Genomic DNA, 15,973 nt, shown 5'->3' with positions numbered 1-15,973 from the left:
CAGCCTAGGCTGAATAGTAGACATGCCTGGGAAATGTCTAAAACTCACAAGGCCCAGGTCACAGCCCACACCAGTAGGAGTCTAGGGAATGGGACCCAGGTGGTTACTGAGGTTGGCAGTCATACCCTAGGGGCAGATATCTTCACTGCAGAGATTGAAGTGCCGTGGGGTTTTCTCTACTTTTTCTAAAGCTCTGTCTATGGTCTGAATCTTGGCTCATTTCCTAGGAGCTGCACCTGGAACATTCTCTCTTCACCCTTCACTTATGTATCCATTTTCATCTTCTGGGTCTTATCTATTTCCAAGACTTCCAAATGGGCTTCCCTCGTAGCTCAGCTGGTAAAGAATTCACCTGCAGTTCAGGAGACCCCAGTTCGATTCCTGGGTCGGGAAGATCCCCTGGAGAAGGGATAGGTTACCCACTCCAGTATTCTTGGGCTTCCCTGGTGGCTCAGACGGTAAAGAATCCACCTAGAATGTGGGAGACCTGGGTTTGATACTGGGTTGGGAAGATCCCCTGGAGGAGGGAATAGCAACCCACTCCAGTATTCTTGCCTGGAGAATCCCCATGGACAGAGGAGCCTAGCAGGCTACAGTCCATGGGATCGCAAAGAGTTGGATATGACTGAGTGACTAAGCACAGACTTCCAAATAGCCCTCCCAATTTATAATGATCTTCGTGAATTTTCATAGCTTAAAAAGTTGCATCCTTATCTAGTAGATACCAAGTAGTGACATATGCCATTAACTGTTTGCACTCTTTCAATATCTATATCATAACATCCAGCCCAGTGACCTCTTTCAATGACCTACACATATCAAATAGACCTACAAATATTAAAATATTTCTGGGGCTTTGGGCTACCCTTATTTAAATGTAAGTTATTATTTTAAAACTTAATGTTTCCTTCTACCTCAGTAGTTTTAAACTATTTTAAGCTATGGATTCCTTTGAAACGGATATAAACTGTAGACCTTCGTCCCAGAAAAGTGCTCATAAGAACACATACTCTGTTTTACATACAATCATTAGACTCTGGAGCGCCTCTGAAGCATGTCCTTGGACTTGTTTTATCTGCTTATTCTCAACTAAGACAAGGCTACGTGGAAAGGGACTTTTTTAATGGGGCGAGGGTGAGAGGAAGGTAGTTTGGGAGAGATCTTTTCTTGGGAGCCACAGTGTGAGTATGAAAATAGGGTCTTCTGACAGAAGGATGCCTTTGGCCTGAGGGGAAGAGGGACTCGCACAGGTAGGACATCATCATTCCTTCCTCCCCTGTCTCATCCTGGGCAAGGTCGAGTGCACCGAGCCGTGGGACTCCAATGCAAAGCAGACAGAACCGAATGCATAACTGACCACTAGATGTCACCACAACACCAGCTAATTTGCTGGCTTTGGGCACTAGTTGCCAGAACCGAGATGTAGAATAGCTTCAGCAAGAAAAGCTGCAGCGACTTCCTGTCAGGGTCCTAATTCTGTCAATTGTCTACGGGGTTTGCTTTCATTATTGTTCTTTCAGTATAAGGGAGACAAAAAGGTGGACAAAGATGTATTCACTGTCAGTGTATGGACAAGGAAACAAAAGGTAAAACAGACAGGTTAGATGGAGAGTGGGACCTGACTCCAGGTTTCCGATTTCCTCTGGAAATAACATTTTCTTGGACATAGCTCTTCCTGTCTCTGTGAAAATGGGTGTTGGCTGGATAAGCCTTTCAAGCTTCTAAAATAGCAAGTTCGTTTTGTTATGTAACTCACTTTCCTGATACCGGTATCCATTTTAAGCCACTTGTGACTGTGCTTTCAATAAGAATTTGGGTGATGTGACTGAGAGACTTCCCTTTCACTTTTCACTTTCATGCATTGGAGAAGGAAATGGCAACCCACTCCAGTGTTCTTGCCTGGAGAGTCCCAGGGACGGGGGAGCCTGGTGGGCTGCCGTCTATGGGGTCACGCAGAGTCGGACATGACTGAAGTGACTTAGCAGCAGCAGCAGCAGCTATTACTTAACAAAGGGCATTTTCCTTGATGGGGCATTTTTTTTAAGTTCTCTTTTTTTTTTACCCCTTGTAATACAGCCAAGTCTGTTCCCTCTGTAAACATTAAGCTCACTTTGTTTCCTGGCCACACATTGCACCCTTGATCCCAGTCAAATCTTTTATAAATGCATATATTTCATGAATCTGTCTTCATTAATTTGCCAAAACAATTTTTTGTCAGGATATCCTTTAACATTAAAAATGTATTACTATAGCATTTTATTTTAAAATGAACATAATGAATATTTTTTGCTTCGGGCTAGTACAGTGATATCAATATGTCAAAAACCTAGAGGGAGATGGTTGCCAGCTAATTCCATTTTGAAATAGTTGACAACAGTGTGAAAGGAGTTCGCTTCACCTATCTGATTCTTGAGTTTTGAAAAAGACCCTTTGGAAGTAAATAAACTTAACTGGAAAGTAAACCTATGCTTCCGTGTGCTCCAAATCTTGTGACCATTCTGTCAATGAACATGACATTGTTGATGTAACCTGAGTCAGAATGGGTCTCTGGGGAGGAAATGACTTGATGTGTTCAAAGCAGGCTTCCCTGCTTAGCCTTCACCCAGGGGGAGTCACACTGGCTTAGGGAACTGAGCAGCTCTCTCTCTGTGTAAAAGGGGCTCGAAAAGAAAGGGAGGGAGGCAAGCCTCTTTGAGTCTGTTTTAGAATTCCTGTCGGGACAAGACTGCCATCCCTTGTGGGAAGTATCTGCTCAGAAATGCTGCCTCCTGAGAGCTTTGTAGCAAGGCCTGCAGGGGCCGTGCTGTGTAGTTCAGGCCACAGGACCTGCTTCTCGAGCCCACTGATGTTTTTGTCTCTTACAGGTGCATAGCTTTAAGGGCTACTGGGAAAAACTGAACTCCAACCTGGAATATGTTAAGTACTCCAAGCCACACTTACACTATAACAACAGCGTGGTCAGGAGAGAGTGGCACAACCTGATCTCAGAAGAGGTATGTGTGGGTTCCTGAAAGGAGAGCAAGAAGCCCAGCAGAGTAGGTTAGGTGAGGCCCTTAGGTCATAAAGCTGGCTTAGGTCCAGCACTCGCCGCTGTTGCCAGGCATTGTTCATAAGTGCTGCTGATCCCCAGTAGGCAGACCAAGCTGCTTCTGTGATCTCTTTCTCTTCAAGAGGAAATTAAAGTGCAAAGAGGTTAAGGGACACACACAACACATTCATAGTAGAAGTGGTGGGATTCACATTCAAGTCTCAGATGTGTTCTTGCATTACTTACATACACACTGAGGAAACCAGAAGGGAAAGAGACACGTGTACCCCAATGTTCATCGCAGCACTGTTTATAATAGCCAGGACATGGAAGCAACCTAGATGTCCATCAGCAGATGAATGGATAAGAAAGCTGTGGTACATATATACAATGGAGTATTACTCAGCCATTAAAAAGAATTCATTTGAATCAGTTCTAATGAAGTGGATGAAACTGGAGCCTATTATACAGAGTGAAGTAAGCCAGAAGGAAAAACACCAATACAGTATACTAACACATATATATATGGAATTTAGAAAGATGATAACAATAACCCTGTGTACGAGACAGCAAAAGAAACACTGATGTATGGAACAGTCTTATGGACTCTGTGGGAGAGGGAGAGGGTGGGAAGATTTGGGAGAATGGCATTGAAACATGTGAAATATCATGTATGAAACGAGATGCCAGTCCAGGTTCAATGCACGATAGTGGATGCTTGGGGCTAGTGCACTGGGACGACCTAGAAGGATGGTATGGGGAGGGAGGAGGGAGGAGGGTTCAGGATGGGGAGCACATGTATACCTGTGATGGATTCATTTTGATATTTGGCAAAACTAATACAATTATGTAAAGTTTAAAAATAAAATAAAATTAAAAAAAAAAAAATCTATAAGTTCCCAAATTTGTGGTTGCTAGGAGTTAAGGAGGGCTCCCCTGATGGCTTAGTGGTAAAGAATCCACCTGCCAGTGCAGGAGACGTGGGTTTGATCCCTTGATGGGAAAGATCCCCTGGAGGAGGAAATGGCAACCCACTCCAGTATTCTTGCCTGGGAAATCCCATAGACAGAGGAGCCTGGCTGGCTACAGTCCATAGAGTGACAAAGAGTCGGACACGACTGATCAACTGAGCACAGACAGATGGGTTAGGAATGGTTGAAAGCAAAAGAATGAATATGACCCCTATAAAGGGGTAACACAAGGGAGATCTTGGGGGTGATGGAGCAGTTCTGTCTCGGGATTATGGTTGTACATTGTCATATGTGAATCTATACATGTGAAAAAATGACAGAACTGTGTGCTCACTGATTTGGGTATTGTACTATTGTTGTTTATATAAGATATGAACACTGGGAGAGACTGGGTGAAGAGTATGTGAGCTCTCTCTGCAGCATTGTTGGATATAGTTATAGTGTTATTGTATTGATATATAAAATATAGTTGGACTTGCAGCTCCCTGAAAACTTGTAATAGTTTCAGAATAAAAGTTTTTTAAGCCAATTTTTTAAGAATCTAGGTGTTTTGATTACCTTGAAAGAAAGTCTCCTTTTTTCTGAACTCTTAACTATATTGTATTATGACCTTAATGTGAAAAATGTCACCCACAAAACCTTCACCTTCCATACCTCTGATGTATTTTCACTCCTAGAAAACAGGAAAAAGAAGGTCTACGGTGTATGTGAGAAATATTCTTGATAATGCAATAAAGTAAGTAAAATGAAGGATTATTATAGCTATAAATGGCTATCTTTTGTAATTACTTTGCTGGCTGCCTTTCAGGGAAGTAGCTTATTACTTTTGTTGTATTCTCAATGAGATGATGCTGTCAGCACCGCCGGAGCCCTGTTTTGGAGATTGGAGCTAGAGTTTCTTGTAGGAAAAGTTTATATGTTAAACCTTTTAGATTTGCATCCTGGGGATGGATGACTCAGAAGGAATAAGTGGTAATGAAAGCTCTTACTAATAGAGCACTTTAAAGGGGTACAAGTAGTGGGTTGATTTTAAATAAGAGTTAGTCGGCTGGTGAACCTGCTCTTATTTTGAAAACATGTTTTCTGAGTAGATGAGTCATCTCGGAGTGCTACAAGCATAGGCCCCATTCCAACCCCTGTTCTATTTTCTGTTCCTATTATTTCCAATAACTGAGAGCTGCAATTGTTCTAAATTACCGTCATTGTTTGCACTAAAGAGTTTTGAGATTTTATAATTGCTTAATGTGGCTTTTGCCAAGTTGATTAAAGTTTTTGAGGTTTTCAGCAGCCTGAGAACAGTCTCTGCAGTGGTTTTATGGGTTTTTAAACGACAGTATCTTTGTATGGTATTGTGGGTTTTTAAAAAAATTTTTTTATTAATGTTTCCTGTGTGAATAACGTTGGCTAATTTTTCTTATAGGGTGATTTCTAACGTAGAAGCAAAGAATTTGGGTAAGAAAAGACCTATAACAAAGTCTTCTGATTTCAGTCAGTTGTTTGTTTGTAACACCATTCTCCCACTGTGGGTTGGCAGGGAAGTCACTTCCACTAGCTCAGTGAAGGCAGCACCCTTTACTATATTCCTGTCAGAGCGACTCCCAGTTTCTTCCATGTCTGTCTTGGCACCAGGTCCTTTGGGAACAGCTGCTGAATGTGCTTTTGCTGTAGGACTCCCTGACTGTAGGTTTTCCTCCTATTTCCCTGTAGAACTGATCTAATTAACATGCTCGCTGGGTGTACTTCCCTTGGCCTAGAGCTGTTCTCTCTCCAGCTATCTATCTGTGGGACTCTTTCACACCTCTTAAAGGTCAGCCTCACTTTTTTTTTTTTTTTAAGCTGTTATTTTTATGTTGTTTTATGGGCTTGGATGTTTAGTTATATGCTGGGTGACCCTAATGGAAATTATTTTATACAGTGCTTTGCTGCACATCCTGCAGCTGTGCACACAGCCCACGTGGCAGTGAAGCCAGGGTTCTGCCACCAACCCCAGGCAGGAGCCAGGGGTTGTGAGCATGCTTGCAGGCTCCCCTTCTTGCATCACTCGGGGATTTGTAGTATGGGAAGTGTGACTGGTCTGGCTGAGGTTTCTGTGTCCTCTGTTCCCACGTCTGGTTAGAGCTCCTTCCGCTCCTGAGCTTCAGGGCTGTTTGCATCTGTTACTAGTCATTCTCTCTTGATGCACTTTAGGGAACTCGCTGCTTCCTCTCACATTCTTTGTTTGTGCTAGTTTCCTAGGAAGAAAGTCACTGTCAGAAGCGAACATTCTTTGTGAAATGCGGAACAACCATGAAAACTGCTGGGCTCTAGTTTTGAAGTTTTCATCATGAAGGTTGTGTAGGATCCAGTTAGGATTTATCCCAAGTGGTCAAGAAGCATCTGTGCCCTCCTGAAAGGAGTCCTCAGCTCCCTGACCAGGGCAATTCTACCTCTTGACCAGCACTGTGACTCAGGTTCTGGCAGAGGAAGATGGGCATGAAGGTGCTCTAGGAGATCTTCCTAGAGACAGCATTTGCCTGCCCCTCCAGTCCTGCTGGCACAGTGCAAATCATGGTGGAGAAAATGCCATTTGGTTTAACCTTACACGCCACTTTTCCATCTCAGTCTAACTACATTTTCATTCCTATAATGTGCCAGTTATTATTTGCCTCAGTAATTGACTGCGGTGACTGGTCCCCTCACCTCAGTAATTCTGTAAACTACAAGTTGGAGTCAGAAAGAAGGGAGTCACGTGATCCTTCCACTCAGTCCCTGTTCCTGGGTTTGCCACTCCTTAGGTTAAGAGAGGACCTGAGTTGTTTAGTCTCCTGTGAAGCAGAGGATCTCAGTGACAAGTCTTCACATTGAAGAGAAATTGAAGCCAGAGGGTATTGGTGTTGGCAATGTGTTCCTTGTGTTCTCTCTCTCTTTCAGTCTGCGCCTCTCTCTGCTTCACAGTGCTCCCTGCGTATTACGTGAGTGATAAGTTGCAGCGTGTAGGGCAAGGTCACACTGAAAGAGAAGTTTTCATCCTGTCAGGAAAGTGTTATAATTTCCCCAATGACTCAGAGAAGGGAAGCCCAGACTGAGGCCTCTTCCTTCTGGTCATTTCCTAAAAACACCCTGCTTGACTATCGCTCTGTTTAATTTCAGAGCCAAGATTAACACCCCTCTTCCAGGAGGAAGACACCCACCAGCAGCTGCTTATCGGGCTGGTAAGTAGGACGTTTGGTGCTGGCAAACAGTGAGCTCCAAGGAAAGGGGAGAGGACTAGATTGTATTTGCCATTCTGATCTTGTTTTTCATCCATTCTGTCCACATATGGTTGTTGCCATCCACCCACTGTAGGCCCTGTGTATTCAGTAGTAGGGAACACATACATAATTTCTGCCCTCTTGGTATTTGTAGTCTTGTGAGAGAAACACAAATTAATCAGTCACCCCAATAAATGTATAATTATAATGCATCATAAAGAAATGTATAGCACTGAGAGTATTTAAAACAGGAAAGACCAGCATCTCTGTGGCCTTTGTATTTGGGTTTAACATACAAAGGAATAAAGTATTCTTTCTCAAGAGGTCTTACCGGTAGGAAGACCAAAGATGTAAATCAAAATAAATTAATTGAAGAGCAGAATTGGCAAATAAATCCAAAATCTTAAAAACAACAACAACATGGAGTATTACTCAGCCATTAAAAAGAATACATTTTTATCAGTTCTAATGAGGTGGATGAATCTGGAGCCTATTATACAGAGTGAAGTAAGCCAGAAGGACAAACACCAATACAGTATACTAACGCATATATATGGAATTTAGAAAGATGGTAACGATAACCCTGTATATGAGACAGCAAAAGAGACACTGATGTATAGAACAGGCTTATGGACTCTGTGGGAGGGGGAGAGGGTGGGAAGATTTGGGAGAATGGCATTGAAACATGTGAAATGTCATGTATGAAACAAGATGCCAGTCCAGGTTCAATGCACGATGCTGGATGCTTGGGGCTGGTGCACTGGGACGACCCAGAGGGATGGTATGGGGAGGGAGGAGGGAGGAGGGTTCAGGATGGGGAACACATGTATAATTTTTTTTAAATTAAAAACAACAACAACAACAACAACAAACAACTAGTTAAACATCTAAATCTGAAAAACATCTTTAACTGAAAAACTAGTTTTAAAAAAATTTAATAAAATATTTGTAATGCTGTGCAGGCTTAGGAATGGGATAATCTATTACCTTAGATAAGGCTAGTTTAAAAATATGAGAAAAATATGTGTAAATACATAGCCATACACTTAAAAATTCTAGTTAAACAATGTTTCCTTGGCAAATAGAAATTACAAACTTGAGCCAAGGAGAAATAGAAAACCTGAACGTATAATAACCATAAAATAATTTGGAAAAAATGTCAAAGATTATCTCTAAAAAAGGCCCCAAGTTATCTAATAAGTTAGTTCTTTCAAACTTTTAAAGACCAGATTATTCTCATATTATGTAAAGTATTTCTGAAGAAAGATGGGAAGCTTTTTACTCACTTTAAAAAGCATGATCTTTAAACCAGAATCTGACAGTGACCACTTTTACTTGTGAATATAGATCCCACAGGCTTAATTAAAATACTTTCCAATACTTTGTTTGAAAATACAACTTGGCCACATGGGCTTATTTCCAGGAAGGCTTAATATTAGAAAACATATTAATGTAGTTCATCATATCACTGAGTCCAAGAGGCAAAAATGATTCTATGGGTGCTAAAAGTTGATGAAAGTATAATTCCACTCTTGGAATTTTAAACAAAGTTTAGTCTAATCCTAGTAGCCAACATCCTTCTTAATCTCACTTTGGAGGCATTCCTATGAAAATCAGAAAGAAGCTAAGTATACTTGCTATTGTCACTAAAATTTTACATTATTCTAAAAATTCTAGCCAATGAAAGAAGAAACAAGAGTAAAAGAAGATGGTATAATTGTCTAATGAAACAACACAATAATCAACTGGGAAAATGGAAAGTAATAAAATTAAAAAATAAAGAATAAAAATAATATGAGTTAGTAAGCTGACAATGCTATATTTATTTTCATTTTATTAGAATTAACCAGTTAGAACAGATAATGAAAAACAGTGTATAATTTCCAAATCTTTAGCATCTAGCTTTAATGAAATTACAAACAAAAAGCCAATGAAATTTCTCTGACAATTGACTGAGTGACTCACTTAACAAAATAAGAAAGAGTGGGACCGACACTATGAGATATCTAAATGTGCTTTTGATCTGCAATAATTAGAAAAATATGACACTAACACAAAGATATGAAATTCTGATTTAATTTTGAATATTTGGTGAATGATAAATGAAATATTTAAAAATCAATGTGAAAAGAAAATTATTTTTAGTCAGTTGATCAATCAGTGGTTGACTATTTTGAAAAGTCAATTAAATTCGATTTTTCCCACCCCAAATACCACTTTATACCATAGAAATATCAGATTAAGGAATCTAATATAAAAATTAGTATAATGTATATATTATTTAAATAAAATTAATATATAAATATAAAAAATTAAACTGTGAAATAATTTGAATAAAATAAGTAGACAAATAATACTGAGAAAGCTTTTCAAGTATATTATTGAATATAAACATATTGTAGAAGATTGATTGAAATCTTGAAACAGAACAACAATAAGGCAAGCAATAATATTTAGAAAAAAATATTTGCCACATAATGTGATAAAAGGATAACATTTGGCATATAAATAAAGCTTATAAATCAGTAAGAAAACAACATACCAGAAGGGAAATGGACAAAAACTGTTACCAATGAATTTTCAAAAGTTAGTTTAGGCTGAAAATATCTCGAGTTGGGGCAGAGAAAGAAAAACAATACTTAACATTGCTATAACCAAATGACAAACAGAATAAGTATTTGTTTGTTGTTTTTGCCTATCAAATTGACAAAAATTAAAAATTATATTAGGAAGGGTCATAGTATGGGGGATTTGACAGTCTCATCCAATGGAATTTGAAATTAGTATTAATATAATCTCAGTAGAAGGCATTTCAGTAATGTCTCTGTTAAGCCTAAGTACAGGACCCAAGAAATTCCATTTCTAGGAATTTAGCCTGACAAAATAATCAAGGATATGACAAACAACCCTTGTATACAAAGTTTTTGGTGGTATTATTAATAGTAATAAATATTCCATATGTATAAGAAGGGAATAAACAGTTCAATTATAGTATTTTTTCATAAAATTGGTTACTGTACAACTATTACAACTAGTGTGATAAAGAATATTTAATGACAAACTATTAAATAAAAAAGCAGATTGTAAAATATTAGAATGACTATACACCCTGGAAAAAAGGAAAGTAAAAAACCAAAATGTTAATATAAATGGTAGGATTATGAGCAATGTAAGTTTTCATCTATATGTTTATTATAGAAAAATTAAAATGGGAAGAATATGCATCATATTTCATGCAGAAAAAAATAATGTTTTTTTTTTTAAAAGCTTTATCATTTAATACATGCAGGAGACTGAAATAATATACCACTCTGTCTTGGCCCAGGATGCCATGGGCTTAGTTTTGCCCAGGGTGTCTATTATAAATCTGCTTAGATATTAATAGAAGATACATACATACATGTGTGTGTGTTGTTAGTTGTACAATTCCCATGGTGTTTATTGGTACAAAGGTTTCTCTAGCCAAGAGGGTCTGTTGCTGAGCAAGGCATTTAGACAAAAGAGACAAGAAAAGGAAGAAGGGAAGAGAAAAGCTAGGAATGCTACACTAATTGGGGAGCCCCAGGGATGGTCCTAACAGTGCGACTATAGAAACAAGCCCATTTGGAGGCACTAGAATAAATTTTTCCATACCTTTGCATGTCAGGGAACTGCGTGGAATGTATAAGCCATTGCACAGAGGGAGGTACCTAGGGCATTTCCTTTTTATTCCAGCCTCTGTCCTTCCAAACATCCAAACCCTGTTCCTTCCCGTTAGCATAGACTTTCCATGTTTAGAGTTGCTCCTGTTAGTTCTCCAGAGCCAGGAGCAGGAGACTTCAATCCTTTGGTAGATCCCAAAGCTTTTGACTGCTGAGCCTAGTGATTTCCACTGGCTAACTTCCACTGGCTGCTTTGGAGAATTCTAACAGTCAGGCAGCCTGACTCTCAGCTGCTCACTGGGCTTTGGGTGTATCATAAGTCATTCCTCTTGAGGAAAATGGTAGTGCCGCCTGATTTATGCCCATCAAAGGAACATCATGGGTTATACATTTCTGCTAGTGGGATCTTCAGGTCCAATATTTTTCATATTAATAGGGAGTGTTAATAAATGAATTCAAACCACTTGCAGGTGTGAGTGGGTAGGTTGTGACTTATCTACATTCTGTTTTCAGATGGTGTCTGAACTAAGAGAGCATCTTTTGAGACATCTACAGGGTGTAGAAAAGAAAAAAATTGAACAGATGGTTCTGGACTACGTTTCAAAACTGGTTGGTTTTGCTTTATCTTCTCTACCCGTGCACCCTTCCCCCAACCCACCTCCTTGGTCCCCTGGTGTATAGTTTCCAGTATGTGGTTCAGTATGTTTTTCATATTAGGATTTTGGATCTCTCCTGTCCTCAAACCTGTATATATGATGCTGTAGATTGAAGAAAGGGGGAAAAGAACCAAAAAACAAGGAGAACAGGCCTTGGAAATGGTTTATTTTTCCCTTCCAGTAGTGGTTATATATGTTTATGGACCAGTGCATATATATGTTTACGTATGTATGGAACAGTGATGAATTCAGCATGGGTGCCAAATGTTCATGTCATCTTGGCATTTTCCAGCTCCTTATTAAACTGTAGGTAGTAATTTCTATACATGGAGGTTTATGCAAACGTGAGAGAACTTGAATTTCAATTCTTAATTAGCTCCAACAGCCTAATTAGGCGAGATTCCAGCTCAGTTGTATAAATACTACCACGTTAGAATCTGCAGGTGAGATTGGCAGCTCATTCACTGGGTAGCCACTCATTGAAATTGTGTGATCGAACTTAATAACACTGATCCTTGTGTAAACAGAAGTGATGAGGCTGGATTGAAATTTGAGCCTGTCTTGGTATCATTCAAAATGCGTATGGAACTGAGGCCTGACCCTACTTAGAATCTAGAAATAATATGATAGATAAAAATTTTTTAAGTATTTAAATATAAAGAAAGAGAAAAAAAAAAAAACTCCAATACTCCATTTCTCTAGTTTGGATAGGACTAGTGTGTAAATATGAACAAATATTTTTGCATTGAACTCCAGAAGATTCAGTTTATTGGATATGGCCCTGATTTAATTTCATGTTCAATTTTTATAGTTTTCCCCTTTTATTGCAGTCACTGATATCTGTTTTTAAATGATATATTTGAATTTCTACAGCAAAGTTTGAGTTTTATAGTTTTTAATATATTAGGAGAGGTTGGTATTTGCATATACTAATGTGTACAAGCAGGGCATTGGAACTTTCTTAGATAATAATTCTTTGCGGTAGAAAAGGAGCTCACTTTACAAATGTGTTACTGATCTTTCTTATGTTGATACTGACTTGATTTCACTGTCCTTTAAAAAAAAATTTTTTTTTGTTTATTTATTTTTGATTGTGCTGGGTCTTCATTGCTGTGCAAGCTTTTCTCTAATTGCAGCAAGTCGGGGCTACCCTCTGTTGCAGTGTGTAAGCTTCCCATTGCGGTAGCTTCTTGTTGCAAAACGCAGGCTCAAGGGTGCATGGGCTTAAGTAGTAACAGTGCATAGGTTCAACAGTTGCTATCACCAAGCTCTAGAGCACAGGCTCAATAGTTGTGGCGCATGGGTTTAGTTGCTGTGCAGCATGTGGGATCCTCCTGGACCAGCGATCAAACCTGTGTCTTCTGCACTGGTAGATTCTTTACCATTGAGCCACCAGGGAAGCCCCCGTCTTTGTCCTTTCATGCTGCTGCTACTGCTGCTAAGTCACTTCGGTCGTGTCCAACTCTGTGTGACCCCATAGACAGCAGCCCATCAGGTTCCACCGTCCCTGGGATTCTCCAGGCAAGAACCCTAGAGTGGGTTGCCATTTCCTTCTCCAATGCATGAAAGTGAAAAGTGAAAGGGAAGTCTCTCAGTCGTGTCCGACTCTTCATGACCCCATGGACTGCAGCCCACCAGGCTCCTCCATCCATGGGATTTTCCAGGCAAGAGTACTCGAGTGGGGTGCCATTGCCTTCTCCGTGTCCTTTCATAATGCACAGTTATTTATCATATCATGTATCATCTTTCTTTCTGTTGACTTTAAACGTCCTCTTCCAGAGCATTAGGGTTTTTCTTCAAGCATCAGTCTTCCCTTTAGTTAATCATATTAAAAAAAAAAAAAAATCCATGTGACACTAGTTTGTGCTAATATCTCCTAGAACCAATAGGACCAGAAATGGTAGCAATGTAGTCTCAGAAAATTGAGACTTGGTGCCCCCTGCCTTTCCAACCCAGCAGTCACTGACTGATGCCAAAGCTGCTTGCCCTGCCCAGAAGCAAACATCTGCATCTCCCAGTCCCCTCCTAGGAGGGTGACTGGACAGCCTTTAAAAATAAATCCTGGGAAGTTGCTGCAGAACCTGATTATATTGCTTGTGTGTTATCTTACATGATTTCAGCCAGGGAGAAACTGAGAATCTGTATCACTGAGAATAAATAGTGTCTGTCTGTGCTCATATGGAAACTCTTCCTAATTTTGCTCCCTGTCCTTTGCCTACATGTGCAGTGCATGGATTTGTGGTCCTGATAACAATTCCTTGAACACTGTCCTATTGCTGACGAGCTAGTAAAATATAGAACTTGACTTGAAACTAGTTTTACTTCACAATCCATGCTCGGGACCTCCATTCTGTTCAAAATCGCCTTTCCTCTGTCAGCTGTCTACCGTGTCACCCTTGCCACATAACAAGCCTAAGGCAAAACCCTGTTGCACTTGACCTTCACTGGTGGACAAAGGCCTGTGATTGAGGGCCTGTGTTGTGAGCGGTGGGGCCAGTTAGCGGTGGGGAAGCCCCGCTGGGGCACTACCCACAATGACAGTGGATGCTCTGTTAGATGTGGCTGCACATTTTCAGTCTTTCCATTTTGAATTCCAGTGCTTCAGAATTGACCTCTGAAAGGCTGGTTCTATGTCCAGGCACAGCCTGAATGCCAGCTGCCCTGAATGTGCCTGTTAGAGCTATGGAAGCAGAGCAGTAGGGGCTCCTGAGGGGAAGGGGTGTGAACGGAGGTTAACAGACTCTCTTTACCCTCTAGCTGGATCTCATTTGCCAAATACTGGAAGCCAGTTGGAGGAAACATAATCTTCATCCCTGGGCTCTCCACTTGTACGCAAGTATTTCTTGCTCTGTTTTATTCTGGTGTGCAAAATGCTAAACAACTCTGCTGCTAGTATTAGCAAAGCCTTGATTAAACTTAGTAGATGAAAGTAACTTTCACAAGTTCTTACACCATCCGTCCTAGTTCTGAACTCAGCATTTAAAGTTATGCCCCTGCTTCTTCACCCGTCCTCTTTCTTTGGTATATGCTTGGTGAGAAGGGAGGGGCACATAAGCTCAGTACTGCCAAAAAGGGGAATTTGAGTTAACGCAATTTGTCATTTATGTGCCTACTGTCTCGTTAGATTCTAGGCATTACAACGATGGTCATCATCATATCTGTGAAGCTTTCCATAGGGTATTGCCTTTCACTGATAGCATGAATTTCATCTGAACGTGGCACTCAGAGCCACTGCTTATGTGCAAATGGGGTTTGGAAATGAGCTGCTTGGCTGAATTGCTGCTTTGTTCTTTGACCTGCAGCAATAGACAGGCGAGTGCTGCTGAATTTGCGGTCTTTCACATCATGACCAGGATTTTGGAAGCTACTAACACTTTGTTTTTACCCCTGCCTCCTGGTAAGTCTTGGCTTTTTGTTGTTGTTGTAATAAATTTGTTCTTTCTTCTGGACTTTGGCACATTATGAGTTTAAGAATGAGACCTCCTGAGTCTGAGAAATTTTTGGTCTCATGTCAGTGTAAGAGATGGGTCTGAGGTTGGTCTCTGCTGATCACATCTCCTCTGATTTTTTTTTTTAATATTTATTTATTTGGCTGTACCAAGTCTTAGTTATAACACATTCCATCTTTAGTTGCGGCATTTGGGATCTAGTTCCCTGACCGGGGATAGGACTCAGGCCCCCTGTATTGGGAGCACACAGAGTCCTAGCCACTGGACCACCAGGGAAGTCTGCCTTGTATATTTTAAAGAGCAGATTGAAGGCCAAGAGAATAGCCAAGTCTAACTTCTATGGAAACTTGCTGGCTCGTGCTTTCTCAGTAGATGCGGGGAGCTTAGAGTCAACTACTGTTCCTTTCTGGAAAGATGAAGTACTGGGCAGGGGAAACGGGAGAAGTCTTTTAGGAGGGTATAGACTGCAGTGATGTAATCCATCTCCTCTTTTCTGGGGGAGGATTTACGGCCTCCTGCTCCCTCTTCTTAAGTGTCCGTAACTATTACCTGGATTCAAGGCCCTATGGACGAGGGAGCTGTGGTTAACCAGAAACTCTCTTCTGATTATTAAACTGTACTGTAGCTTGTCACCAACTTTAGGGGGCCAAATCTGGTCCCCATGCAACTGTCTAGGATATTTTGAACCAGTGAAAAACTTACGTTGATGTCTCCAGGCTTAGTTTATCTGATCAAAAAAATTAACACTCAGAAGGAAGTGAACCTGGCTGTGTTTCAAAAATTGAGTTGATTTTTATGTGTTCCTTGGAAACTGAAAACTTCCCTTGGGATTTTGAAACAGGACCAAATCAGGTCTCAAAACACTCTTGGCACGTGTGTCTGCAATCATTCATTTAATTGGTCGTTTTTAAATTAAATCAACAAACATTTGTTGAGCAATTACATTCCAGGTACTGGGCTGGTAGTTAGAGCAGTTCCAAAAATTAACAAAAGTCTAC

General features: G+C 40.3%; 1 protein-coding gene across 1 annotated transcript in view; it reads left to right on the top strand.

The window, feature by feature from the left end:
* GSAP (gamma-secretase activating protein) overlaps positions 1 to 15,973 on the top strand; it is a 99,671-nt gene that overhangs the window by 71,388 nt on the left and 12,310 nt on the right. The window contains exons 20-26 of the mRNA XM_070369669.1: positions 2,865 to 2,993; positions 4,677 to 4,735; positions 5,420 to 5,451; positions 7,129 to 7,190; positions 11,384 to 11,479; positions 14,284 to 14,354; positions 14,829 to 14,923. Coding sequence (XP_070225770.1) covers positions 2,865 to 2,993; positions 4,677 to 4,735; positions 5,420 to 5,451; positions 7,129 to 7,190; positions 11,384 to 11,479; positions 14,284 to 14,354; positions 14,829 to 14,923 — 544 coding nt within the window. The remainder of the gene's footprint in view (positions 1 to 2,864; positions 2,994 to 4,676; positions 4,736 to 5,419; positions 5,452 to 7,128; positions 7,191 to 11,383; positions 11,480 to 14,283; positions 14,355 to 14,828; positions 14,924 to 15,973) is intronic.

The sequence above is a fragment of the Bos mutus genome, chromosome 4 (genome assembly GCF_027580195.1).
Source record: "Bos mutus isolate GX-2022 chromosome 4, NWIPB_WYAK_1.1, whole genome shotgun sequence".
In the NCBI taxonomy this organism is placed as follows: Eukaryota; Metazoa; Chordata; class Mammalia; order Artiodactyla; family Bovidae; genus Bos; species Bos mutus.
The sequence above is the reverse complement of the archived record's forward strand: the minus strand, read 5'-3'. Positions and strand labels throughout refer to the sequence as shown.